Consider the following 27,262-nt stretch of genomic DNA (forward strand, 5'->3'; position numbering starts at 1 on the left):
TTTGAATAAAAATAATAATACATCATAGCAGAATATATTTTATAATGACTTGATACAGTAAATTGCATTAACGATTTATAAAATATATGCTGAAACAAATGTAATATATATTTCCGTGTATTACATAACACATGCTTATTTTGAGCAAAACAAAAATGTTAATCTTAAAAATTTTGTATTTATTTGTAGTTATTTAAATATCATATGTTTAGATAGTATTGTATTATGTGTAATATTTTTACCTGTAAATTTATGTAATTCGAAATACAATACTGTATACTAAAAATAATTATCTGTTACAGATAACCAGCAGTAAATTAATCAGATTCTTAAATAGTACTTCTCTCTGGACAAAGTTTATGACTTTTTATTAACTGTTATCAACATGGAAAAGCATGATGCATGGTTACAAATACATTTAGAGAGACCTATTTATGAACAGGAAGCATTAAATAAAGATTATCATTATGAAAAGCCTCATATGTCTGGTGCATAAAGAAATAACATTTTTTAAAGATACATATACCCTATTATTATCTTAAAATTAACATTGATTCTTATAGTTGCAGAAAATGCCATGAATATTTTGAGGTCTAAAAGCTGGAGAACATGCTTGACATCTGCAATTCCTTCAGTAAATTGGTTGAGGGAGTATCAATGGAAAAAAACCATAACATCTGACATAATTTCTGGTTTGACTGTAGCAATTATGCATATTCCTCAGGGCATGGCTTATGCATTGCTGGGAAATGTACCACCAGTAGTGGGAATATATATGGCATTCTTTCCTGTTTTAGTATATTTCTTTTTTGGTACATCTAGACACGTGTCAATGGGTATGGAAAATATTTCTGCTAAAATTTTTCTAACAAATCAGTAACTAGAAAAGATTTTCATTGTCTTGGAAAAAGTGCCAGCATCAACTTTTCTAACGTTTCACACCTTGGTTTCTTGTACATTCAGTAAAATACTACTTCTATTACAGAAGAGTTACACATAGTTCCTTTTAATAAGAACTTATTAGACAAGCTAGAACAATGAAACATTATTGGCACTCATCAGGAACTTTTGCTGTGGTTTGCTTGATGACTGGGAAAACAGTGATGACTTACACAAAACCACATAATGACATGAGTACAAACGGTACGGGTTTAATGCTCAACCATCCTGGGGAAGATTCATATACATTTACACCCATGCAAGTAGCAACAGCTGTCACATTGATGGTTGGGATATATCAGGTAATATTTCTATAAACTTTTCCTGTGTTTAGTGTCAATTACTAACTATGTTCTGTTCTCTTTCAGATTGTAATGTACATATTTCATTTAGGCATTATAAGTACGTTACTTAGCGAGCCTTTAATTAACAGTTTCACAACTGGTGCAGCTGTTTATGTTTTAATATCCCAAATTAAAGACCTGTTAGGTATAAAGATTCCAAAACAGAAAGGATACTTCAAACTTATTTTTGTAAGTAAACAGAATCGATAGGAATTCGTTTTGAATAAATTGTTTCACCAATAATATATTAATAAAAAATTTAATTTCAGACATTGATAAGTATTTTTAAGGAGATACAGAATACAAATTTAGCTGCTTTGTTTATATCGTTAATAACAATCATTGGGCTTATCTGTAACAACGAACTTTTAAAGGTGAATATTGTAATCTTTTCATTATAAATATACGCGAATAACTGTCCTATAACTGTTTTAATATTAGCCATGGGCAAGTAAGAAGTGTAGCATTCCAATACCAATTGAACTGATCGCAGTTGTAAGCGGAACTTTAATTTCAAGATATTTTTGCTTATCTGAAACATATAATATTCAAGACGTGGGTGATATCCCAACAGGGTATGTAATTATTTTATTTAATATCTTTTATGACAATATGATTGTTATTTTATAAAGTTAATGATGTGACAGACTTCCAGCACCTGAGATACCAACAATTGAATTATTACATCTTGTAGCATTGGATAGCATTGCTATAACTATGGTGTCATACACTATAACTATATCAATGGCTCTGATATTCGCGCAAAAACTTAATTATAAAATTAATTCAAATCAAGAACTTCTTGCAATGGTAAGAAAATAATTTTTAATATACTCTGCCTTTGAAAATATGTCTATTTAAGCTGTTACATATAACTTCAAAATACAATTATAGGGCTTAAGTAATGTCTTTGGATCGTTCTTCTCATGTATGCCAGTGTCAGCGTCTTTAAGTAGATCGTTAATTCAACAAACTGTTGGTGGTCGAACACAAATAGCTAGTGTTGTCTCTTGCTTGATATTATTGACTATTCTTTTGTGGATTGGTCCGTTTTTTGAACCCTTACCAAGATGCGTTCTAGCGTCGATCATTGTAGTAAGTATAAGAATATTGTTGTAAGTTACTATACGAAGAAAGTCTACTCAGACCTGTCTTCTTTTTTAGGTAGCTTTGAAAGGAATGTTTCAGCAGGCCACTCAGGTGAAAAAATTTTGGAAATTAAATAAATACGATGCACTAATTTGGATTGTTACATTCTTGATGGTTGTAATAGTAAATATTGACGTTGGTTTACTTCTTGGGATTATAATGTCACTTGGAATTATTCTATTGCAAACTATTAGACCTTACACTTGTTTACTCGGGCATATACCAAATACGGATTTGTATTTGGATTTGAGTAGATACAAGGCGGTATGTCACTCTTCATAATTAGTGAGTAAGGGTAATATTGCACTTTTAATATATATTTTTACATAATTTTTAGGCTGTGGAAATTCCTGAATTGAAAATTTTTCAGTATTCTGGTACTCTAAACTTTGCAAATTCTAATTATTTTAAGTCAGAATTGTACAGAATAATTGGAGTGAATCCGCACAAAGTCATGGATCATAAACAGAAACTAAGAGAGAAGGGCATTTACATGGATACACATTATTCAGAAGACAAAGAGGAATTACGTTGTGTAATTATGGACATGAGCGCCTTAAGTTATATCGACTCTAGCGGCGTATTCACATTGCACTCGATTATAACAGCGTTCGATGAAATTGGTGTTCACTTTTACCTTGCACATTGTACAAGTCCCATTTTTGAAACGATAGAAAAATGTGATCTGTATTTGCACAGTAAACTCACATTTAAGATTTTCCCGACGATACATGACGCGAAAATATACTTAGAAAAAGAACTTCACATGAGATAATGTACACACACACACACACGCACGCACGCACGCACGCACGCACGCACGCACGCACGCACGCACGCACGCACGCACACACAGTTGTACTTATTTTATCGACAATGCAAACGTGTGTCTGAATGTATTTTTGTGTTTTCACAATTGTTTCTGTTTATGTGATATTGTTAGGAATTTTATAACATCGGTATGCGTTTAGTGTTAATGCAAATTTTGAATTTGTAACGAAGATATACAATGAAGACTTTATATTTCTAAACAATTGAAGTATAGGGAATTGCTATTTTTTCTTAAATTATACAAAGAAGTAGAAGTAAATATGAAAGTAATGGAAGGTGAACTGTTTACGAACATGTGTGTATTTCTTACGATTTCTACCTTGTTCATTCAGTTTTTATCAAATGCTATTCAAATGTTATATGTATACTTACATCAAAATGACAATAATTGTACGAAGTAGGATGAAACACGTTAAAATGATATATTCTACCATTCTCGATCGAAGTAAATGGTAAAAGACAAATTTGACAGATATAAAAAAAGTAGACTTAATTTAGTAACCATAATTTCAATAAGTAGGTACTGTATAATACATGTAACCAGTGTCCGAAAGTGATTTTTTCCACTCATAAACTCATACTTAAATAAGTGTATACTGCCAGGAGGCATATATCCTTAACACAGCATCTACTTAGTACACGCAGTATATTTGTATGTACAGTAGCAAATATAACTCACTGACTTGTGATACTACTGATGCATTATTTTTTTTTTATATATTCATACTTGTATAAAGATTGTATGCAAATTATTCAATACATGAACTATCTTCCAAAGATTTTAATAAAGCATGATGGAAATCAACAATTGTTGTATATTGTTGGTTAATGGTATGTAGAAAGAAAAGAACCAGAGTTAATCGAGCAATCACAAATCATTTATTTACAGTGATCACTCTATGTACAAAGTAACAGTTTCTGGTTACAATAGGTAACTCACTGTTACAATTGAATTTCTGCTTTTTTTTATTTGTTAAACGTGCTACTATCTTTACAATCACACAGTTGATGATAATTCATTATGAATTACGTTAGTAGCACATTAATACTTCTAGTTTCGAGACAGTGCACCTGCGCTGTCATCTGTATTACAGAATAAATATTCGAATTGTATGGCAAAAACATTGTTCGACAATGCACTGATGAGGAAGTTATGTAATTTAGCTATGTGTGTGTTTCTTTCTAACGACAACTGTTGCTCAATTCAATTAAAAATATCCATATTCTGTGGCAGTTAAGCTAATCCAAGCTTCTTCTTGAGCGACTCCGGCATCTCTGGTGGTGGCGGGCGTGGCATACGGAGCCATACTTTCACAGCATCGTATACGAACCACTGTGCTCCAGTCAATGTACCGATCATGACAATCCTAGGTCCAAGACCCTTCCATAAACCACCGAAACCAAGTTTTTTCATAACATTGATTGCCGATGCTCCCTTCTCTTGGTTCAATTTCGATACAACCTGCATTAACAGAATTCATAAGAATGTCGTATTCATAAAGCATTGTCAAAAGTTAATTTACACATTCACAAAAAATATACTCACAGAGTCAGCAGGATGCGAGACAATCGCACAGAACACACCGGCGATATAACCTGCCGCGAAGGTAACAACCAACTGTTCACCTTTTGTGCAATCTTGTCTCGGTTTAGGAACCACATACATGTACAAAAGCTCAAGTGTACGCTCAAAGCAAGCGAACTTCATCATTGTGTATGGAATTTGACGAAGCCATAAAGGTACCAGCCCTTTGTAAAAGCCTCCTAGGCCTTCATCGCCATATATCTTGGGGAGTGCTTCTCTCAAAGTATTTGCAAATCCTGGCATAGTTTGAATCCTGACCTGTGCAAGTAAAATGTCATTCTCCATGTAATAGAAATTATGTAGATTATCGTATACTTGATAATAACCAAATTAATAGTTATTTGTAGAAACTTACAATATGTATGATATTGGACATGACGAGGCAAAGATGAGGATCAGTAGGAACATTGTGGAGGAACAAAAGAACAATTCTGTCTTGTTTTGGATGTAGGAGTAGTCACAGGAATGCACAGATAGTACAAGAGTAGTATCTGTTAAGTTTTTTAAATCGTAACAGGGACAGTATCGATCTAACTGTTCTCTCTTTTTAAAAACGTATAAACGGAAAAAATAATCAATAGTTACTTTGGCAGCTTCGAATGGAGCTAAACCAATGTCAGCAAAGAATTCTGCAGATGCTGAAGAAACTAGATATAAAGTTGTCCTATAATTATAAGCATTTTCCTCTCCAGCAAGATTTGAATAATGTACTTTGAAGACTTCATAAAGACCAAATTTGAACATTCCTTGAATGGAATAACCGAAGAATGTTGGAGCCCATCCCCTTACTAGACCTCGAGCACCATCTTCAGCCAATGTCACCTAAATAGAAACACACAAAAATGAAAATATTTCTTTCTCTTACTTGTATGCAGTAAGACATTATCATTAAAAATAATGTATTGCTTACTTTGAATCCTTTGAAGACAGACTTGTACTTTTCTGGATCGACTTGAATTCTGCATTTTACCAAATCCAAAGGAGTGACCATGGTATGAGTAATACCGCATGACAAGATTCCTCCCAGACCACATAGCAGAAAATATTTATTTGATCCAAACTCACAGCTATCTATATATTGAAAAAAAAAAAGGAAAACATTTCTATTGTACCATCTGCTCTATTCTTTCTTACGTCTTATTACATAACAGTCTGTACTGTTTACGTGTGTGACTCACATGCTGAGTCATCAACTAAACGGATGGCTGTTTAGATGATTCTAAATATACTATATATATATATATATCATAATATTTAAAAAAAAAATAAGCTTCTCTATAAAAAAGGTAAATAAATGTATAATTTTAGTACAATATTGTTTATAAAATGCTTAATATTCAATTGTGTCAAGTTTTATGTGGCTATACGTATATGTATATAAATACATTATGAATGACAAAAGTTCTCAAACATTCTTCAAATGTCAGACTCTTTAACATTATTTCTTACGTGATATGCACAAAAATGCAAACAAATGGCTTTTTTAGTAGCTGATTAAATAAAGTGGAAATGAAGAAGTAAAAAAAATGGCATTCACAGGTTCATTCAATCAGCTGTTCATTGGAAGCAACGTGCGGAATGCGATTCTGGCAGAGGATCAAGATCTGCACGAATGACCGTACCACCTTGCTCTAATCCAATAATAAACCTTTCAAGTACACAAGGATATCTTTAATTGGTTTCTTGGTCGCGGCCACCGTACCCATGCGCTATTATTTTTAATCGAATGTCAACCAAGGCTACGCGGACGACATTCAAACGCGTTATTTTCAACAAAATGGCTGCCCTTATGCAACCCTTCGATCGGCGAATACTTGAATATCAAAAAATTTTTCGCTGAATCGAACACAGAACACTGTCGCAATCTGACTTCTGCTCATTCATAAAAAGTCTTCGTTAAGAATTAAAATAACGTACTACAAAACGATTACAAAAATGTTGAGAGAAACATAAATCGAAATATATATGTATATATATACATATAAATTTGTAACTGTATGCCATACGATGAAATCTATTTCTTTGTTACATAATTTTATTATGAGAAAATTTGACAAAATCGTGATCTAACAATCGACGATCCTCTAAAGCAAACATTATCAATTTTCTGATCCCATAAGAAATTTAAAAAATTTTAACTTGTGGCGTTACGAATGGTAATGGGCGAATGATATCTTAGATTATGTAACAACATTCATCTGACTGAAACTTTGCTGAAATTCTATTGATTTATCCAACTACATTTGTCTTTAATAAGCAGGTGTCAATGAGAAACGATACTTCTGACATGTACAGTTAAGCTGGAATAGTTAATTCATAATAAATTGTAGACCAAAGTTTGTCACATACTTTGTTTAGTAAAAGAATTATTTGTAAAGTACTAACCGCCAGTATTAGCGGATGCCATCGCAATGTTGCGATTTTTAACCAACGGCCGTAAGAGCTCGTTTTGCCCCTGACATTTCGCTGTCACGAAAGGTGCACCGAATGGATTAGTTTTGACTACGTCCAATATTGAGGGCCACATGTTTCTTTTTTCTGTCACTTCACCTGCGCACAACATTAAAGAGTAACTTATTTCTGTGAAATAATTATATTAGTTTAAACTACTAGTTACGACACCTTCAAAGGCACGACTCTCGCCTCCGCGTTGTGGAAAAAGAGTGGCAGAGACTTCAGTAACGGATGGTAACGGAATCCGTTTAGTAGATGATCCACAGATTAGAATTTTCTAGATGAGATATCGAATATACTGAGATACTACCAATTAGTTTACCACTAGATGGCTGAGAATCACAATTGAATCCCCCAGTTTTTCTTGGTTGGTATTAGAAACTGTTAGAAACGTTATTAATAAGCTCTAGATAGAAGGTTTGTCCATAGGTTTCTTGATCAACGATTATTATTGTTATGGAAGCATGTTCTTTGCGTTCTGTGTAGCTCTATATTTTCTATTAGTTTTGCGATTTCGCTTTTGGCAAGTCAAACGAGATGGCAAGGGACCGTGGAATTAGGCTTGAATCGATACCACCAAGGTATTGATACTTTTATTCATAACTACTTCTGTATGAAGGTATCGATACCTACTTGTATCGAATTATATTTTCCTAACCTTGACACACAACACAACAGTTGTTTCTGCGTTGAGAGAGAATAAAATATAATACTATACGTTATATATTTATTTAAATATTTAATATAAAATATAAAACATATAAACATAAACGTATGTATAAACTATATACGATATACGTAATGTAAGTTGTAGATGATAAATAAATGTGTACGTACATCCATATACACGGGGTCTCTTGCGCATGCTCCGGGGATTCTATGGCCCCACTTTGTCACATACACGGAGTCTCTCAGCATGTTTCGGGGGCTCCGTTACCCCACATTCTCAGCCCACGTGATCAAAGGCGCCTCCACCGGGGCCTCCGTGCAGGATCTATGGCGCCTCCACCGGGGGCTCCGCGACCCCACGCTCTCACACCACGTGATCAATGGCGCCTCCATCAGGGCCTCCGTGACCCCACGCTCTCACCGTGCAGGGTCTATGGCGCCTCCACCGGGGGCTCCGTGACCTCACGTTCTCACTAGAGATGATGTGAACTGCTACTTGTGAATCACTCGTGATTCGATCACGTTCGTTCTCAATCACGGTAATTTTTCACAGTGATTCGTGATTTCTCATGATCATTTCTGATTGGTGGAGAAACCTACAGTTCTTTACACGCGACACATAATCTGTATATTTTATATTTTTATTAACGACATCAAAACAAACATTCGAGTTATATCGTATAAAGTGAAAGAATAATTAGAAACAATGAAGAATAATGAATAAATTAATGATTATAAATTATAATCTTCATGTTACCTAACAAATCATTCTTTTAGAATTTCTTGTTTCTTCTACTGATTTTTACAAACACAGTAATGTAATCCATCGTAAAATCATATTGAATACGTTTTTCTGTTTAAAGATTAATGACTTACGATTGCAGTGAGCAAATTCACTCAAGATAAAAAAATCGCAAAAAGAAAAGCGGCAACTTGTTGATGCGTTGAATTCAAAATCTATTCATTAAACGGTTTAATCACATTTGAAGTATCCAATTAATGTATGTTTAAATAATGTTCGGCATTTTACACATATATATACATACATACAATATTGTGTAAATAATGGCAAGATTCACGTGCTCTGAAATTAGCTCATTTGACTGATGGCGTCATCCGTGACGAAATGGCGAAACTGGTAGAAAAACCATACCGACGGGTAAGTACATGCAGAGAAAATATGGCTATCTAGCGTCAAGAACCGCGAACTAACTAGTCAATAGCTTGAGTATTATATCCTAGATAGCGCCTCTCTGAAACGTAAAGAGTGGCTTAAAAGGGACTCATTTGAAAAGTGGGGATTTATCGACTGTATTGGAGCCTTATATCGTGTATCAAATTTTGATACTTTCACTTTAGTCTTTCTCTTCGTGTATACAATCAACTGCATTTGCAAAATGCATATTGTTTAATAGATTCAATAACGATAATATGTTCTAATTCATACAGAAGAAACAGCTGTGATTTTCAGCTGCTGCAAGAACTGGAATGTAAGATCAAAATGGTGGCAGTGGCAGATAGATCGATATTGCTTTGCAATGTCATGTATTGTTGATAATTCTTCTGTTCGTCGCACATTAGTAAGTAAACGTTTATAAAAATACATGTTATACAAAGCACTATATTATTTTTTTAACTTATTAAGAAAATCAATCAATTGATTATTTCTATGCCCGCGAAATTTAAGCCCCTTAGTTGGAGCTGTTTTTCTAAAATAATTTTCATTTTTTGTGTACCTCTTTCTTAGAGCTGAAATAAAAAAGCAGAAATGTTATTTGATAACATAAGTGCAGTTAATAAGGTATATTGATTGAAATCAGAAATAATCATTTTTTACAATTTAGAACAGAGCATGGAATGGATGGATCGTGTCCATTACTCCTTCCATCCTTTGGAGAAAAGAGCAGCTCTGAGAGGGAGACTGTATATTCATCTCAGAAAGTGGGCCTATACAGACCAAACTCTGATACAATTGACTTGGGATATCATACTTTAGACAACAACGCTTGTCGATCAACATCTTCATCTGCTGCTGTACCTATTCCTATCAGACAACAAACCTTGTTGCAACAGAAATGTACCTATGTGGCTGATCTATGCCAACTGGATGATACATTGTTATTGAGAATATTCAATTGGCTAGGTACCAGAGACCTTTGTGCTGTTGCCCAAACCTGCAGACGGCTTTGGGAAATAGCATGGCATCCATCTCTCTGGAAAGAAGTCGAAGTACGATATCCCCAAAACGCAACTATCGCGTTGAACGCGTTGACCAGACGAGGATGTCACACGTGCATTCGTCGTCTTGTACTGGAAGGTGCTGTTGGCCTGACTGGAATATTCGCGCAGCTACCGTTTTTAAGTTTAACTTCCTTAGTTCTTCGACATTCTAGACGCGTCACAGACACGAATGTCACTGCTATCTTAGATAATTGTATACACTTGAAGGAATTTGACCTTACAGGATGTGTCAGTGTAACTAAAGCATACAGTCATATAACGTTACAATTGCAATCACTCGATCTCAGTGACTGTCACGGTGTAGAAGATTCTGGCTTGATATGCACGCTTTGTCGCATGCCGCATCTTGGTTGCTTGTACTTACGGCGATGCGTTCGTATAACTGACGACAGCCTCGTAGCAATCTCTTCTTACTGTATCAGTCTGAGACAATTGTCCGTCTCTGACTGCCTAAAAATTACAGATTTCGGTGTGCGAGAATTGGCAGCGCGGCTCGGCCCGTCACTCCGTTATTTTTCGGTGGGAAAATGCGATCGTGTGTCGGATATTGGTCTTCTGGTTGTGGCCAGGCATTGTTACAAATTGAGGTACTTAAATGCTCGTGGCTGTGAAGCACTTAGCGATTGCGCTACGTTAGCTTTGGCGCGTGGATGTCCACGATTGAGAGCTTTAGACATAGGGAAATGCGATATCGGCGATGCATCTCTTGAGGCCCTCTCCACTGGCTGTCCGAATCTCAAGAAATTATCCTTGTGTGGCTGCGAACGAGTCTCGGATGCTGGATTGGAAGCGCTGGCCTACTACGTACGAGGATTAAGGCAACTGAACATCGGCGAATGCCCTAGGGTCACATGGGTCGGATACCGGGCGGTAAAGCGTTATTGCCGTAGGTGCATTATAGAGCACACTAATCCTGGTTTCTCAAGCTGACTTCTCGAAATTCTTTTCTACTTACCCCATTTACTATCTATTTATTAACAACTCTTGTTTCGTTACCCGTCTTTGGCCCTGATCAGACACGATGGTAGCTGCTGCACAGTTGCCCTACCTAGGATTCGCACGGAATCATTTCGCTCCATAGAATTCGAGATCGAGCAGTTTCATTTGATCCTGCAGAACTATGTAACTAGGAACCGAGTTATCAGAACCACCGTGCCTGAATAGAACTATAGACACTCATTTTGTAAAAAGCAACTATCTAACAATTGTGAAAATATATATACATATATAGCGTATACCGTAAGTCATGTAACCGTATATCATATATATTTGTATATATTTACACACATTTATACATATACATATATGTTATATAATTTCCAAACATTACCCCTTGCTATTTATTAATTTTATAACGTAATACGTGAAAGTAATCTTTCAACGTTTTATGCAATTTGTATATTTATTTTATAAATAAAAATATTTAGACTTTATTACATTAGGATGTGTATAACTGGAAGATTAGTCTTCTACGCCATAAGAAATATAAACTAATAGTTTCTCCGAATATTCTTCAACGGTGGCCCAATTGTAGTCAAAATAGGCATAGAAAAAAAATGCTATATATATATATACACAACTGACGGTGTGTAGGTCTTCCCGGTCAATGCGCGTCGTGGATCAGAATAACAAAGGGTTTTTCCGATCGCTAGCAGGTAAATACTGGCAGTGGCATGTATATGGGGTCATATGGGGTATATGCTCAGTGTTGCTCAGTATGAATGTTTGTGTCACTGACGAAAGATGGTACTGTGGTATATATATTTTATGGTAAGTATGCCTGTATGTAAAATACATTGTGCGTGAATTAGTTTGTCTGTCGTCTCTCATGGGAGTTTTGTCAGAGTATTCTAGGTATATATATGTATTTAAATACGAGTTCATCGCTTAATCGTGTGACGTCACTTTATATAAAAAGTGATACGTCATATTGTATAAATTTTTCATGTGGTTTCACGGGATTGGTGGAGTATGTTTGTTACGTTTGTCAAAAGGGGCAGTATGTTTGATTCTTAGAAATATGCGTTTACTTCAAATGAAGAAGTATGATAGCGTTATTAATTAATAATTTATGAATGTAAAGCCTATTTTGCGTTCAATGTACGTTCTTTATAGTGAAATATCTATCATATTCGACTTTTATTGAGTAATCTAACCTCTAAATTTTAAGTGCAGCATGAAATAAGCTGATTTCGAACGTTCACGTGAGGTAGGGTGCAGGGTACAGAGGTACAAGTGAAGTTTAAGTTTAACAGAAAGTATTCTATTGTTGAATTTGTATAACTATCATGAGACCTGTACAGAGAAGACAACAGGGCTTTCAATATGGCATTTATTTGTTATGTATGCAAGCATTAAATTTTGGCATTGATAAAATTCCACCAGCCACTTTGGCTGCAATCATTGGTCAAGTGAGTAACTGTATTTCAAATTTACTGACATTATTATTGAATCATAAATCAATGTAAAAAACAAATCTTTCTTTTACAAGGTTCTTCTGTATATTGGTGTGCTAAAAGTTCCTTGGAACGCGGAAGAAGTATGCATATCTGCATTAAAAGTATTTAAGCATCATAATTGGAAATCTTTTGTAGTATCAAGTTTTGAGCATGGTTCTGATATGCATTTGTATTACAATATGGTATCTTTGATTTTAAAAGGCTCATACTTAGAACCTATGTATGGAACAATGAACTTCACTTTTTTATTGGGTATTCTTACACTTGGATGTAGTGCCATGTATGCATTCTTAGCCTATGCTTTGACGCAATTAACTGGGGATTATTCATATTATACTCAATGTGCTATCGGATTCTCTGCTGTTTTATTCGCATTGAAAGTAATTGTAATTTGCGAAGAACAGGATCGAATTCATGATGTTGGTGGTTTTAGAGTTCCTAGTAAGATTGCTGTTTGGGTGGAACTAATTTTAATTCATCTTTTGGTACCACAATCTTCACTTATTGGACATCTTGGGGGTATTTTAGTGGGTTGCTCGTACTGTTATACATTCATTGGTGTAATGATTGATAATATAGTATACACTTTGACTGGTACTCCCATTATACATGAAGAACAATTTTACAGAAGACGCAATTCATTTCTCACGTAATATTCTAAGAAGGGAAAACACTGAAGATGTTGTTATTTAACAAATGTTAAAATATTCTTATTTATTATCAAACTAACACATTAGCGCCTCGTTGACGCGGATTTGCGTCACGGGCAGGGGCTCAAGCTGTAAAGAAAAAAATTGGGCACCATTGCGATAATAGAACACAGTGCTCAGTACGTACATTATATTACACTATGCCAAAAAATTGAAGAAGCCTATAAACAACTTCAGTACTTAGTTTATTATAAATTGAATACAAAAAAACGGAAGTACATATTAACAAATTTGCTGGACTCTTGAATATGTAATTAAGTCAATATAATGGTGTGAAATTTTTTCTAAGGATACTTGTATATACATGTACATAAAAGAGGATATGAAACTACATTCTTAATTATTTTATACTGCAAACAATATATGTTATATAAAATAATAAATTAAATTTCTATAAATATTAACTATTGCCTTATTTATACTTGAACACTATTGTATTGTATATATACACATATGCATTATTGTAATTTGTACATGATGAAACAGATTGATCAAAGTCAGTCTACATTCTCGAGAAGCTTTCTCACTTGTAAAGTAGAAATATAATTCAGCTGAAAAAGTATTTTTCATTATTTCACATAAACATTGTTTAGAGTCAACACATAACATGATTAACAGGATTTTAAAATTTCATACAAGTTGTATAATTTAATATTAGGTATTTTAGATCTTAATTCCGGATTCAGCAACGATGCCACTAAAAACACCATAATAGTAATACATAAGTATAAGTAGACAGAGAAAGTGTGTTTAATAAATAAAGTAAACTTACAGACTGTCCTATCATCCATTCTATGAGGTATATCATAAAATATGAAGTATGAACACATTCTTTGCAACGACGTCGGATCTTCTTGAATTTCTCCTGTAGTCAAGTAAGACTTAATGTGCCGCTTTAGATCTATAAAATTAAAGTACCGAATAATATTAGATTAGAGTCAGAAAAATTATAAAAAGAAAATGGTATGATAAATACCATGCTCCCAACTATCCATGATAAATGCAATTTTTTGTTCAATTGCTTTTACACTTTCTGCGCTAAGCAATGGTGTTTTATTTTCTGTGTAAGGCCTCTTTAATACTTGCGATGAAACAAGTTTTATTTGCCATACAGAGAAACTATTTGGCTCTTTCTCTATGATCTCGATACTTTTCATCAAGTTCACCCATAAAGGAAGAAGGGTTACTTTATCCTTTATCACGCATTCGTAAACAATTATAGCGAAAGTGTGTAGAAAATGCTTTTCAAATTCTGTCATGTCAACATGCTGTCCTTCAAATTTACAAGAATAACTCGAATATTTTAAACCAGATGACAGCTCTGCAATTTCCATTTTCTCACTAGAAAAATCTGATTGTTCATTCCAACTACCACTTATCCTTTCAGATGTATCACTCAAGCTCTGAGTTAGATATCCAGAACTACTTTTAGCTATACTACCGTAAGACTGTGTATTTAAGTTATTTTCAATGTTAGTCTTGTCTTTTTTAGGCCACTGTAAAAAGTATTTTACTATATTCAAGACAGTTCTGTTATTTGTAAATGAAGTTACGCATTCAGGACGAGCAGCCCAAGCAATCAGGTTTTCCGTTGTTAATGTTTGAGCAATTAAACTTCTGAATCCCTGTAACATTTAATAATAACATTAATTTTTACTACACTTATATGATCATTAAAGTAAAAAAATGTTAACGTTATTTACGTGGGGATCTTCTACATATGGTAAACAACCAGCTCTCTGTTTAACGTCTAAGTATTCACATTTTTTAAGAATATTTTCAAGGTGTTGCCAATTGTGACCTTTTTCAAAAACAATTTCCCAATATCGTTCATCTTTCAATTCAATCTTTTTAAGACTGGACAGTTGTGGCAATAAACAAGGTGCTTGGAGTACCAAGTCTTGTCCTTCAGCTTCCTTCTCATGTTCAAATGTTAAGTGTACAGTACTGTAGCAATACTGACGACTATCAATGTCTCTAGGTAAAATAACACGCGGTTCTGCGGCCAACACGTACAGATGCCTTAATGCTTGTAAATGATACCTATAATCCATCAAATGAATCAGCAAGACATCACGGCAAATAGTGAATTTGGTACAGCTAATACGAACCTATTATCGTTACTATGAGTTGGAAATTTTGGAAAAAGAGAAATTACGAGAGCAGCTACTGCACTAGGGTTGTTGGAAAGAGTATACTTTCCTCCGCCAAGAAATAAAATACCGAGGGTCATATGTGTTGCTAAATGAGAACCATATGTAACGACGCTACTTGCAGGTCCCACTCGTGTTCTCACATGTCGACATATTCTCATGATCTATAATATTATAAAATGAATAATTCAACTGAGAGTAGATGAAATTAGATGAAATTAGACAAAGTTAAGAAATCGTTACACATTGATCCCACCTCTAAATTACCCGATCCCGCCATTACAACAGCGGCAGAAAGTAACGTAACGTTCAAACATGTTTCAATCGTTGACTTTCCTGCTAATTCGGCAATCGTTTTATGGGACAAGGCCGTGAACATCTGAGCATAGTTATATAAAGTTTTAAAGGCATTTTTGTTAGCAGTGCCTGCGTATTTTAAACCTAGGGCCATGCAGGCTCCCGCAATAATATTGCAGTAAGCTTGACTGTATATCAATTAACATTAGTTAGAATGAAATGAAACTTAAAAGAGACGTAAATATTTATACAGAATTTATATACTAACTTCATGGTTTCCAAATCTACATTTTGCGCTATTTCAGAGGTTGGTTTCTGTAATCTGTATTTATAAACAATATTGGGTACGTGACTAGACACCCAAGACTTCGTTGGTTCGATTTCATTCCAAAGAATGAGGGACTTTGCTAATATTCGTAGTAACAAAAAATCAGGTCGTATAAAATCTAATAAATATTGGGTATCAGGTGCCTGCATCCATTCTGCTACCGCACGATTTCCGGTATTGAAATACATAAGGCCTAGAGCTATTGTTGCTCCAGGACTAGTTACATCAATGTTTATAGAATCACCTTCTCGAATTTGATAACTGGAATCATAAGATATAAAAGCTTAGAATGAATACGGAATAATGTAATTTCTGTAACCTTTAGTATGTTTACCTAGGTGATTTGTATTTGTCCTTTTGTGACCCAGTGAATGGTCTAATGTGTCCACCTACCATATAGTAATGTAAAGTATCAGGTATATTAGCTAAGTCTGGTCCACCTCCACTTCCAAGGACTACCAAACCTAATGCCAGACCTGCTGCTAAAGAATAAGATTCTCTATCCACACAGTTTTTTATTTCCGGTCCTGGTGGCCTACCTGGAATTTATCAAACTATGTTTAGATACTTTGTTAATCGATCAGTAATACCGCATGGAAAGTATAAATCACTTCTATCACTCTTGAATACTCTAATGCGTAATTGTTGCTATGTTTACTTTTCACAATTTTCCACAAATAAATTCGACTTTAGGCAGAGCCTATAATTTCAGATGTAGTAACATTGATATTTGCAACTTGAGCTAATAATATTTACCAATTTCTGATAATAAAGCATGCGAAATGTGTCTGTGAGCAGTACCCTGATACACTAGACCAACTCCCATCAAAGCAGCAACTTGAACATTGTGTTGAACATTTAACTCAATACTCGTTGGTGGTAATAATGTTTCCACATGAAGTGATAATAATTTAGTCATAGAGACGTTCATTGTACCACAATGCGTCGCCGATAATCCCAGTAACAGGCCAACACTGGTGGCCTCGTGGCATTCAACTAAATATTCGTACATACTGAAAGGTGCTAAATTTTTAAGGTGCCCATTCAAACCGAGAGCCATTAGAAATCCTGAATGTTCTATGCCAAATTCTCCTTGTTGCTGTTTATTATATACTATCCACGTTGAATCAATATTCGACGCGTTTGGATGAATGCGAAGTCCAGCAGCCACTCCGTTATGGAATAGTGGCCATAAATTCATATTTGGAGGAACGTCGATATGAGCCAACTCTACGGTCGTTCCACGAGGAGGTGCTTTTCCTATAGAAAAAAATAGTAGTTTTTGTAATATTATCCTTTTTTTGGTCTTTAACGTGGTAATTTCTTGTATTTCATACCAGTTAAGCACAGCCGAGGAATCGGTAACTGCTCTGTAATAATAGGGGTGGACGTTCTCAATGTGAACATGCCTCTTGCTACCGGAAGTGCCATTGTTCTTGTACACAGTGCGTGCAAATGTTTCTCCTGTTCTTCTATAAACTCATGATCGCTTACATCTGGTCTCTGTACTATCGCTATTCTTACCGGTTTGGAAGAATTCAGAAGTTTTCGAACTTCTGCTACCCTATGGTCTTTGTTAAATCGTAACTTCAATACCTATGAAAGAAATTATACAATGCGTGTGACAAATAAGATAGAACGTCGAATATAAATATTTTTTAAACGTACCGCATCATCAAATTCCATGCCATCGTCCTGTTCCGGATCTTTGATCGAATAATTTTTTCCTTCCATTTCTGTTTGTTGATTTGTTGCGGATGACTCGAAATATTTGCCTAACGCAGCTAAATCTTGACGATCCACTAATTCGTATGCTTGCATTGGCCAATTTGATGGAGGTCGTTTTCGACACCTATACATCGCATCCTTCAAGAGTAATGACACACCGGGAGGTAAAATTTCAAGATCTTTCTTGGTCATACCTGAAGAAAAGTACTTTAGTTAGAATAAAATGTCGATGCAAAATTAATAATACTCGGAATATAACAGACTTACCCATTTCATGGTATAACAACACTATCCTATCTATTGTGGAGTATTCGACATTCTTGAATATGTCCTTTTCATATTTATTTCCGTTCTCTTGAAAGTCAATCCGACTACCAGCTGGTATTATATGCCTCACAAATGTATCAATTTCCGGCATGTTCACTTCATTCTTATTCACTATGAGTGCTGTTAAGTAAACTATATTTCTTGTTTTCGGATTTACTTGACCTATGTAAGGGAACGGCACCACTTCCTTTTTATTTAACAAGCTATCCAATGTTTCAAATATACTTGGTGGTTTTGGCATTATATAATTCGGCACAGTAATCTTCAGCAGGTCTGACTCACTGAACTGGGACGGTATATCCCGCAGGTGGCAAAGACAGGGGAAATCGAGAAAATAATGATGAGAGAACATCTCAAATTTCAAGTCCGTGCTTAACTGATACAACAACTGTGCGAGTAAAGGTAAACTTTCCGACATAACGCAATTTAATTTCAATTCCTCGTATAAAAGATGCAATGAAAACAGAACTATCGGAAAATATGGAAATAATATAAAATGTATATTTATTTTCCCTAAGGTACGTGTTCGACGTTTTTTGAAGACCAAGTACGTTTGAAATGAAAACTTGAGAATGTTTGTTCTTAATGGTATTTATCATGTACATCCAATCATCAGTCGACCCCGAGTTGTTTGTTTTTTGTTTTTTTGGCACCACCATTGGACTGTTGCGTTCAGCGAGTTGATCATTATCATTTCTTTGGATTAACTGTAATTTTTCTACTTCATAGCCCAATAACGTAAACAGGTCCAGGAGCATTTCGAGCTCCATACCATTTCACTAATAACTGCATCGCTATATCTTTTTGTAAGACGCTTCTTAATGTTTGGAAGCATTTAGTAACTGTAGAAAAAAATGTAAAATCATTAATACGATGATGTAACTAATGTTTAGACTGTACATATTATACGCATAATATAAATCTGTCCTTACCTAAAGGAGAGGTGCTAGATGTTGGTAATGTTACTCGGAAATAATTCTTATGGCCGCATTCTAAGGTCACTTTATTTCCTACTGCTTCTTTTAAGATAAGAATATTAGAATCTACTAAGGAATTTTCTAACAAAATGGGCGGTCTCGCACAGTTTCCTCCCACCGGACTTAGTAAGTGTAATCCTTCCTCAAATTTGAGATCATGCGTAACGGCACAATTTTGAGAAATCAATGAACTTCGTCGTGGAAATGGAGAACTTAGTTTGGAATTAATAGTAGATAAAAAGTAATTGCATCCAGCTAAGGTTGGAAGAATTCCTGTAACGTGCAATTTTCCCACACAAGTCACACCCGAATATAACACTACTCCATTCGATAAGTCCATCGTAGCTATCATATGTAAATTCTATAAAGAGAAGCAACTTACTTTATCCTTATAATAATAGTCAAATGCTATAAAGAAAAAGATATAAATGCATACTAACTGGTATACTAACGGCATCCTTTGCTACTATACTTGTTACCATACCAAAAATTATTTGCTGTTGCTTGTTAGTTTTCGCAAGCCTCACTAAAAACAATTGAGATCGCTGTGGAACTAAATAACATAAATAACTTTGCCCAACAAGATCCGACGATAAAAAAACTTTAGATGCCCGACCAGACGCAACTTCCCTTAAAAAGAAAAAATAATACAATTAATGTTGATATTATGACTTTCTAAATTATGATTTTTTCACTTACTTTCTAGTTAAAACCCAAAGGAATTGAAAACACAAAGGAAATCTGTAATGGGGCATTTAAAGGTAGGATTTTGGGAGATTTATAATTCAGGTAAATAGACGACTTACTTTGGTATTCCAACATTTTCAGTCCACACATGATCGAGACAAATTTCAGGACATAAAGGTCTACTTGGCGTAGCAACATCTTGCAGTTGTATATTGCTACAACTGCCGACAGGACTGTTTTGTGTGTGGCTTAATGCAGTGGCCATAACTGTGTGATGTAATCTGGTATGATGAATGACTGAACTGGCCGGTACACCGAGTAAAGGTGAAAAAGCAGAATGAGTGGGAGATTGACAGCGCGAAATAGTTGCCATAGGACTTTGGGATCTTGAATGCTGCTGTTGTTGCTGCGAGGGTGATGGTCCTCCTGAACAAGAGGTAGTATAAGATGTTCGGGAACCAAATGGACTATTTGTTATTCCTAGCCCCATAGTACTTAATTGTGGATTTGGTACTCCTAAATTGTAATCATTCATTACTAATACCAGTATTTGTAAATTTGACAATTGTTTAAAAAAGTATGTTTACAAAACAGTAGCAGTGATTTACCGAAAATACTCAAGTGTCCTTTATTTGTACAACTTTTGTTATACGAAAGGTTATTACTTCCAAAATTCAATGGTGATGCACTTGCCGACTGATTGAATATACTAGATGTAGTGTCACTACTTCCACCAATTAGCTGACATTCTTCTGCCAAAGCCTTACGTATTTTATATACGGAATGCAATCCAGTCTTTGTGTCGTATATGACAGCCAAAGATGGTTCAGAATTAGTAAATACAATTTGTTGATTTGAATCATACATGTATGATATGCTACCTGTAAATATTATAAGTAAACGGCTTACAATCGATTTTAGATCCTATAAAAGAATGTATAAAGAGTAGATCAGTACCATGTTTAATAAGTACAGGGCAAATTTCATCTAAAGGATGCATTAAAGAGAACGCCACTGGTAAATTTGTGTGATTATGCAACTGTAATCTATTTCCATCTAATGATGTATACCTGTAAATATTAAACACAACATAACCAATGTATATTATTTCTTAAAACTTATGGTATTTTTATCAGACAAATAGCAAACCTTGTTTCTGATGCAGGGATCTGTGACTTTTCCAATAGAATTCCATATTTTGTAGACCAAACAGCAGACACCTAAATTACATTGTAATTCGAAATTCATCTTTGATAGAAATACTTTATTTGTCCTATTATTAAACTTTTACCTGAAATTGCAAACTGGATACATAATCTTCACCAGTTTCAGTGAACACTTTAAGAGTATAGGAATCAATTAAACATATACATTCTATTGCTTTGTCATTACTTTCTTCATCTTCTTTTTCTTTCCCTTTTGATAAATGATTAGGTGTACTGGTATGAAATGTACACCAGAGTGCATGTTTAATATCTGTTTCACATGTGTAAGCTGTTTGTAGTACCCGGGTATTTTGACTACCTTTTGAATGAATCGCAACTTTGCCTGAGCAATATAATTCTTCTTCTCCACATGTATCATTCTCGCGTACAATCCAAAATTCTTTCTATGCAATTAATTAGTTTAATTTGTTAAATGCTCCAATATTGATACATCAAAAATATTATAAATGGAATAGATATAATAATGTTGTAGAACACTACAAACAAATATGTACATACAATGATGTGTCAGTGTCGTACGACATATACAAATGATTATATCTAACAAAATTATCAAATTAACACATTGATTGTCATGGTGGGTATTGATGATAAATACCATTAAAATACATGAAGAAATATTCAATTCCTAAACAGTAACACTTCCAATTTTATATGTACATATAATCAATAATAGAATCATAATTTAAATAATATATAAGGCAACATGCCTTAAGAAAGCTACGTTTACGAGGCTATATTCAGTTCTACTAGGTAGATTGTAAACTTACCAGTGATCTATCTGAAATATTTACTTGACTAAATTTTTGTAACAAAATACTTTCTGCTGCAATTGCTTGGTTATTTAATGTTTGTTGACTAATTACAGGTTCAGGATGCCTTAGAATTGTTTGTCTTCCACCAGGAGTATACTCCTTCAAACAGCAAGTATAGAATTTAGTTTCCAATAATACAATCGTGCAACATTAAATATTTGTAAAAATAATTCACACTAGAAGTTGCTTTCATGTTTTTTAACCAAAAAAAAGGGGGACTTACCACCGGTTCTGAGGCGGCAATCATCTTCTCCCTAGTTTCATCCAGATTTGCAGACTATGGTTATTAAAAACCGAAAAAGCAATATGACTCAATATTTACTCAAGACTGTCTTGCAAAGTTGGCTGAAAATGTTTTCGCAGGTTCACTGTTGATAAACGATGCGTCACTATAGACGTCGCCATATTCAAACATATACATATGTACTTACATATAACAATACGTTCCGAGCTCGTGAGCTTCCAAGCATATACATACTATGCCAAAAAACAGTGTCTGTAGGATGTAGGTATTTAGATGTTTTTGTTAAACGTATATACAGGTATGTACATATACATTATTTTTCTCATTCGACTAATAAAATTTACACGAATAATAAATAATAAAGTATTTGTTTATTATAAATTAGAATACAGTTATTAAAAGGAAAGGATAAGTATTACACAATATTAATTATACAATACTGATTGTTAACAGAATTCAGACCGCTCGAATAAAATTGCTGTCTCAAAGTTACATAATTAATAAAATTATGTTTATATACGACATCAAATTATAATAGCGTACTCATATAAGCATATGACAATTAAGATCATGTACAATTATAAGATCTATAACTGTTTACAATTATAAGAACTATAGCCCTAATAATTTTATCACAGTTAAACAAAGACATAAACGCAGGCGAATGTCATCAACATTCCCTTAATACCTTTATGATCAAGTTAGTATTAAATAGTAAATTTATAATAATTACTATTTAACGTCTTGTGAACTACTTATTAAATATGAAATTATTTAGTATGCATATACGATCGTTATTGTATGATTATAAAAATCGACGTAATCATTTATACGTGTAAAGAGTTTATAGATTTATTTTACCAAAGCATACATATTTACAAATACTTTGCAAAATCGTTACTGTAGATAGAAATTACATCATCTTTTTCTTATAACATAAAATCGATTAACCAAAGCATTTCATTGTTTTACTTCGATAAAAGCTGTTTGCTCTATTATATTCAATACAATAAAACTATAAATAGTATAAAAAAACATAAATACATATATAACTTGTGGAGTTGGTAGGTATTTTAAAAATAAAGAATTTGACATTTATGGATTTTAGTACTGAGCTGGGCAACTGTAACTGACTGCAACTGAACTCTGAGAGCAGAATTCCCCGTCCCGGTTTATCCCTACAATGGTCCTCCGGTGGTTCGCTCAAGTGTTCCCACCCCCACCAATAGTTTTCCTGCCACAAAACGAGCGAGTCACCGGAGAAACATAGTGGAGATAACCGGGAAGGGGGAATTCTGTTCTTGGAACAGCAGTTGCCTAGCTCTGATTTAGTATTTAGTTTCGCTTAGTTAAGTGCATTCAACTTTGGATATCTTTTTCTATGTACATTCCCAAGTAACCATAAGAAATAGATATTTGGTGAAAACGAAATAAAAATTTTATTCTATATATAATTGTGATTGAAGAGATGTTCGGATATTGAAATTTTTCAAACCACTATGATATACAAGAAATCATATTACGGTTTTTCAGTATCGTATTCTTTAATACAAGAGTATCTGTATGCGTATTTTGTGATCCCTTGGAGTATAGTTTCATTCAAAAGAAAAAAAAGTTTGAAATAAACTTTTAGAAACATTGCGATATTGAAAGCATTCAAAGAGCACTGTTAACACGGTACATGTCAATCGTTGTGCCGAGTGTGCCATTACTTATGTGTTGTACTTAATTTATTTGTCATTGAAATCTTGAATCTTTCTAAATTAAATTCAGAATGTTTTACGATGAATTGCTCTTGTACCACATTCTTCGTATTCTCTTTTACTAACCCACATCTTTTTAAATGTATCTAAGGAAGCTAGAATGGATCCACCGATCCAAGTGCTGTACAATCGTTCTTGAGGCGCTGATATCTACATGTTATAATAGAAATATTAGTAAGGAAAATTATTCAAATCAGAAACTCGATTTTAATTAACGGTTATACATACCCTAATTTTTACATCCTTTGGTGCCGTCTTACGGATTTCAGACAACAATCTATCACCGAACCCCTAATATATAATAAGCAACAGGTATATGAGATGTTGTTTAATCTAGATTTTATATGCAAGTTACACTAATAATAACAGAATTTTCTTCTGAATAACCAAATCCACTAGAAGTGTTATATGTTCTACTTCTTGTAATTCAATCTGTACATCGACGCAAATAACATTTCATTAACTTTATACTTACGCGGAATAATGTTGATCCTCCTGATAAGACAATATTCTGGAACAAGACCTTCCTCAAATCTAAATCAGATTTTTGTATGGAGTATGTTAATACTTCATGAAGTCCCTCACATTCCTCACCAATCAGATCTGGTCTGAACAGTACTTCAGGTGCTCTAAACTGAGCTCGACCAATCTATTTTAAACAGGTATCATGCTCTGTATATATCACACAATACACAATAGTTTTCAAACATGTTTAAAAGGCATTATGTTATTAAATAACTAAGTTATAAAAGCAAATTTTATTATTGGTAACTTGTAGATAGAATGTAAGGTCAATTCGCAATCAACTTAAATAATTACCTTCAAGTAACTTCCATCAGGCAGCACATATTGAAATTTCTCTGTTTCAATTGTTTCTTCTTTTTGAGGATTACTGGCAAGGTAGCATGCTCGTTCTTTAATTGTCCTAACAATTTCAAATTCGGCTGTTGTTTTGAAATTAGTACCCTCTTTACGTAGAAGAAGTCGAAGATGTCTTGTAACATCACGTCCTGCTATATCTACCCTCATAATACTATGAGGTATGGCAAAACCTTCATAGATAGGTACTGCGTGTGTAACACCATCACCAGAATCTAAAACAACACCTGTTGTTCGCCCTGTGGCATATCTAGAAGATTTAAATGACATAAATGTTCCTCATTCTTGAATGATATTATTTAACACATTCGAGACCAATGACCCAGCATATGGGTCACATAAGACAGTACATAAATATTGCAGATTTCCAGTATCATTTCTGTAACAATACATCTGCTCGAATGTGCTAAGAGTATTAAATTTACAAATCAAATACCTACAGACTAAGTACTGCTTGCATCGAAATAAATAAAGCTGGAACATTGAATGTGTCAAAAAATATTTCTGCTGCCTTTTCACGATTTTTTCTTGGATTAAGAGGTGCTTCTGTTAATAGAACTGGATGTTCTTCACAAAATGTAGCCAACTGGTCTTTACCATACACATAAGACCAGATTCTCTCCATGTCATTCCAATCTGTAACAACTCCATGTTCCATTGGATAATGGAGAGATAAAAGGCCACGGTGCTCTTCTGCTACTGGACCCACAAACAGATCGCCTTCCAAAGCACCAGCCATAACACGCACATGCTTGGGTCTGCCAATACTACAAAATATGATTAGCTTAAATAATTTATACATTACTAATAAAGGATATCTTCTTTAAATATATGTATACAAGGTGACTGAGAATAAAAACTAACTGTGCATTACAATGAATCTAAGACAATGAAAATTTTTGTGTAGGTAGCTTCTGCATGGTCACCAAGAAAAATCTTTTGGAATTTGACCTACCTCTAATTTTTTGGAGTCACCTACTATATGAAGAGGAAAAAAGAAAATTTGAAGCTACTTTACCACCTGTCAATAACCTCCAAGTGAGTACTACATATTACGAATACTAATTAGATCATATCAAATGATCCACTTACTAGTTTGGAAATCTGCATTTTGGTATTTGATCACCCGCGAATCCTGCTTTGATTACACCGGAACCCTAAAAAATGCAAAGGATCACGTAATCAAATCATTATCGATTTTAAATTATAAAAATGTTCATTTCTGAAAAATCATCGAAATTTTCGGACAGATACGACGTTCGCGAAAGAAACTACTGTTTTTGAACAATATAAAAGATCTAATTTCAGAAATTAGGCAAGGTGCTTGGGATTGGTAATTTCGAGGGGAAAGTGCAGTTTCTGGCGTTACTTAGGAGCCGACATTATGGTACGATTTAATTTGACATACCGATACAAAGAATGCAAAAAGTCAGACGACAATTTACTGAGTTACTTACGTTATCGATAACCACAGGCTGATTAATTATCACATCATACGGCTCCATAATTATTTAAAAAACGTACTATTTTATGTGAGAACTTTGAAGATTCGCAAGTGTAACCCCTCGGTTACACACCTATCCTATCTGATCTATCCTCTGGTAAGATCTGAAGGGAGTTATTGACAGCTAAACGAAACAAAATTACTTGCTCTTACTAGCCGCAGGCAGGGTTGCCAATAGTAGAGATTTAAATTTAAACTTAAATAACAAAACCGATAGAATTTGAAATAAACCTCTGCGAAGTAAGTATTTATATAATTAAATGTTGAAAAAACTTTTTTAAATAAAGTTATAAATTTCTAATTATCAGGAAATCATATTTTACCCGAATAAAATGTTTATTAGAAAGGAGTAAGTACGCATTAATTGTATTCGACGCTTTTATTTAAAGAAAGACGCCCTAAATACTTGAAAAGCTTTTATTTTACGATTACTTAACATTACAGCATAGTTGTTTTTTAACGAGTCACAGCCAAGATGTGAAAGTTCTTTATGTGTTCAACTACTTTATATAAAATAGAAAAACTGATGCTGGACCGTGAATACCTCAAATATTTATCTTAGAAGAACATTTTTCCTCTGATTAATTTAGTTATGGCCCACTTTTTTTGCATATATTTATCATTTTAAAACCAACATAATATAAATATTTCGTAACGTTGTAATGCAAGAATACAATTTAAAAACATTAAAATAACGCAAACATAGAAAATTTCGTTTGACTCCAATAAAAAAAAGTGTACTTTAAATTTATTTAATCAAATTATATTGTGTAGAAGCACAAATTAATTATTAACTACTTTAAAAACATATTATTACTCAGGATCATTCTGAAAATAGTTTTCACACATAATAAACTTTGCATGGTAGTCATAATACATTAGTGAGTGTTTAAACATACTTCTGTGCAGTCTAATGCAACTCTATTTGCATTGTTTTGTAAAACATATACACC

The 27,262-nt window shown here is 34.0% G+C and overlaps 6 protein-coding genes across 6 annotated transcripts; 3 read left to right on the plus strand and 3 right to left on the minus strand.

Annotated features, from left to right (window-relative positions):
• The first annotated feature begins 385 nt into the window (after positions 1–385).
• On the plus strand, positions 386–3,269 carry LOC107194298 (prestin). Its single transcript, XM_015583902.1, has 10 exons — positions 386–488; positions 564–836; positions 1,063–1,241; positions 1,308–1,472; positions 1,553–1,657; positions 1,725–1,858; positions 1,931–2,093; positions 2,178–2,378; positions 2,448–2,696; positions 2,770–3,269. The coding sequence occupies exons 1-10, from the start codon at positions 386–388 to the stop codon at positions 3,205–3,207; spliced, it is 2,010 nt and encodes a 669-aa protein (XP_015439388.1). The 3' UTR covers positions 3,208–3,269.
• An 850-nt stretch (positions 3,270–4,119) lies between these two features.
• Positions 4,120–8,229, minus strand: LOC107194267 (phosphate carrier protein, mitochondrial). Its single transcript, XM_015583861.1, has 7 exons — positions 8,140–8,229; positions 7,471–7,579; positions 7,234–7,398; positions 5,759–5,919; positions 5,434–5,670; positions 4,810–5,106; positions 4,120–4,725 (listed from the first exon to the last, which is right to left on the minus strand). Exons 1-7 carry the CDS (start codon positions 8,218–8,220, stop codon positions 4,498–4,500), a joined length of 1,278 nt encoding a protein of 425 aa, XP_015439347.1. The 5' UTR covers positions 8,221–8,229; the 3' UTR covers positions 4,120–4,497.
• Positions 8,230–9,278: 1,049 nt separating this feature from the next.
• On the plus strand, positions 9,279–11,454 carry LOC107194294 (F-box/LRR-repeat protein 7). The gene is made up of 2 exons (XM_015583897.1): positions 9,279–9,551; positions 9,816–11,454. Exon 2 carries the CDS (start codon positions 9,829–9,831, stop codon positions 11,140–11,142), a length of 1,314 nt encoding a protein of 437 aa, XP_015439383.1. The 5' UTR covers positions 9,279–9,551; positions 9,816–9,828; the 3' UTR covers positions 11,143–11,454.
• Positions 11,455–12,125: 671 nt separating this feature from the next.
• LOC107194253 (rhomboid-related protein 4-like) lies at positions 12,126–13,615 on the plus strand. Its single transcript, XM_015583844.1, has 3 exons — positions 12,126–12,312; positions 12,388–12,623; positions 12,704–13,615. The coding sequence occupies exons 2-3, from the start codon at positions 12,501–12,503 to the stop codon at positions 13,322–13,324; spliced, it is 744 nt and encodes a 247-aa protein (XP_015439330.1). The 5' UTR covers positions 12,126–12,312; positions 12,388–12,500; the 3' UTR covers positions 13,325–13,615.
• Positions 13,616–13,992: 377 nt separating this feature from the next.
• On the minus strand, positions 13,993–22,296 carry LOC107194244 (anaphase-promoting complex subunit 1). Its single transcript, XM_015583834.1, is given in 23 exon segments — positions 13,993–14,078; positions 14,154–14,282; positions 14,358–15,006; positions 15,085–15,424; positions 15,493–15,698; positions 15,791–16,019; positions 16,100–16,420; positions 16,494–16,698; positions 16,916–17,419; positions 17,497–17,755; positions 17,828–18,081; positions 18,155–18,732; positions 18,734–18,960; positions 18,962–19,056; positions 19,147–19,552; positions 19,632–19,821; positions 19,998–20,394; positions 20,487–20,759; positions 20,836–20,948; positions 21,028–21,098; positions 21,170–21,487; positions 21,875–22,018; positions 22,143–22,296. Coding segments are annotated over 23 exon segments (6,018 nt in total). The 5' UTR covers positions 22,167–22,296.
• Positions 22,297–23,140: 844 nt separating this feature from the next.
• Positions 23,141–26,390, minus strand: LOC107194252 (actin-related protein 1). The gene is made up of 7 exons (XM_015583843.1): positions 26,263–26,390; positions 25,898–25,962; positions 25,246–25,572; positions 24,746–25,055; positions 24,402–24,575; positions 24,155–24,217; positions 23,141–24,076 (listed from the first exon to the last, which is right to left on the minus strand). The coding sequence occupies exons 1-7, from the start codon at positions 26,308–26,310 to the stop codon at positions 23,933–23,935; spliced, it is 1,131 nt and encodes a 376-aa protein (XP_015439329.1). The 5' UTR covers positions 26,311–26,390; the 3' UTR covers positions 23,141–23,932.
• Positions 26,391–27,262: the final 872 nt, after the last annotated feature.

Source organism: Dufourea novaeangliae, unplaced genomic scaffold (assembly GCF_001272555.1).
Source record: "Dufourea novaeangliae isolate 0120121106 unplaced genomic scaffold, ASM127255v1 scaffold28, whole genome shotgun sequence".
NCBI classification, from domain to species: domain Eukaryota; kingdom Metazoa; phylum Arthropoda; class Insecta; order Hymenoptera; family Halictidae; genus Dufourea; species Dufourea novaeangliae.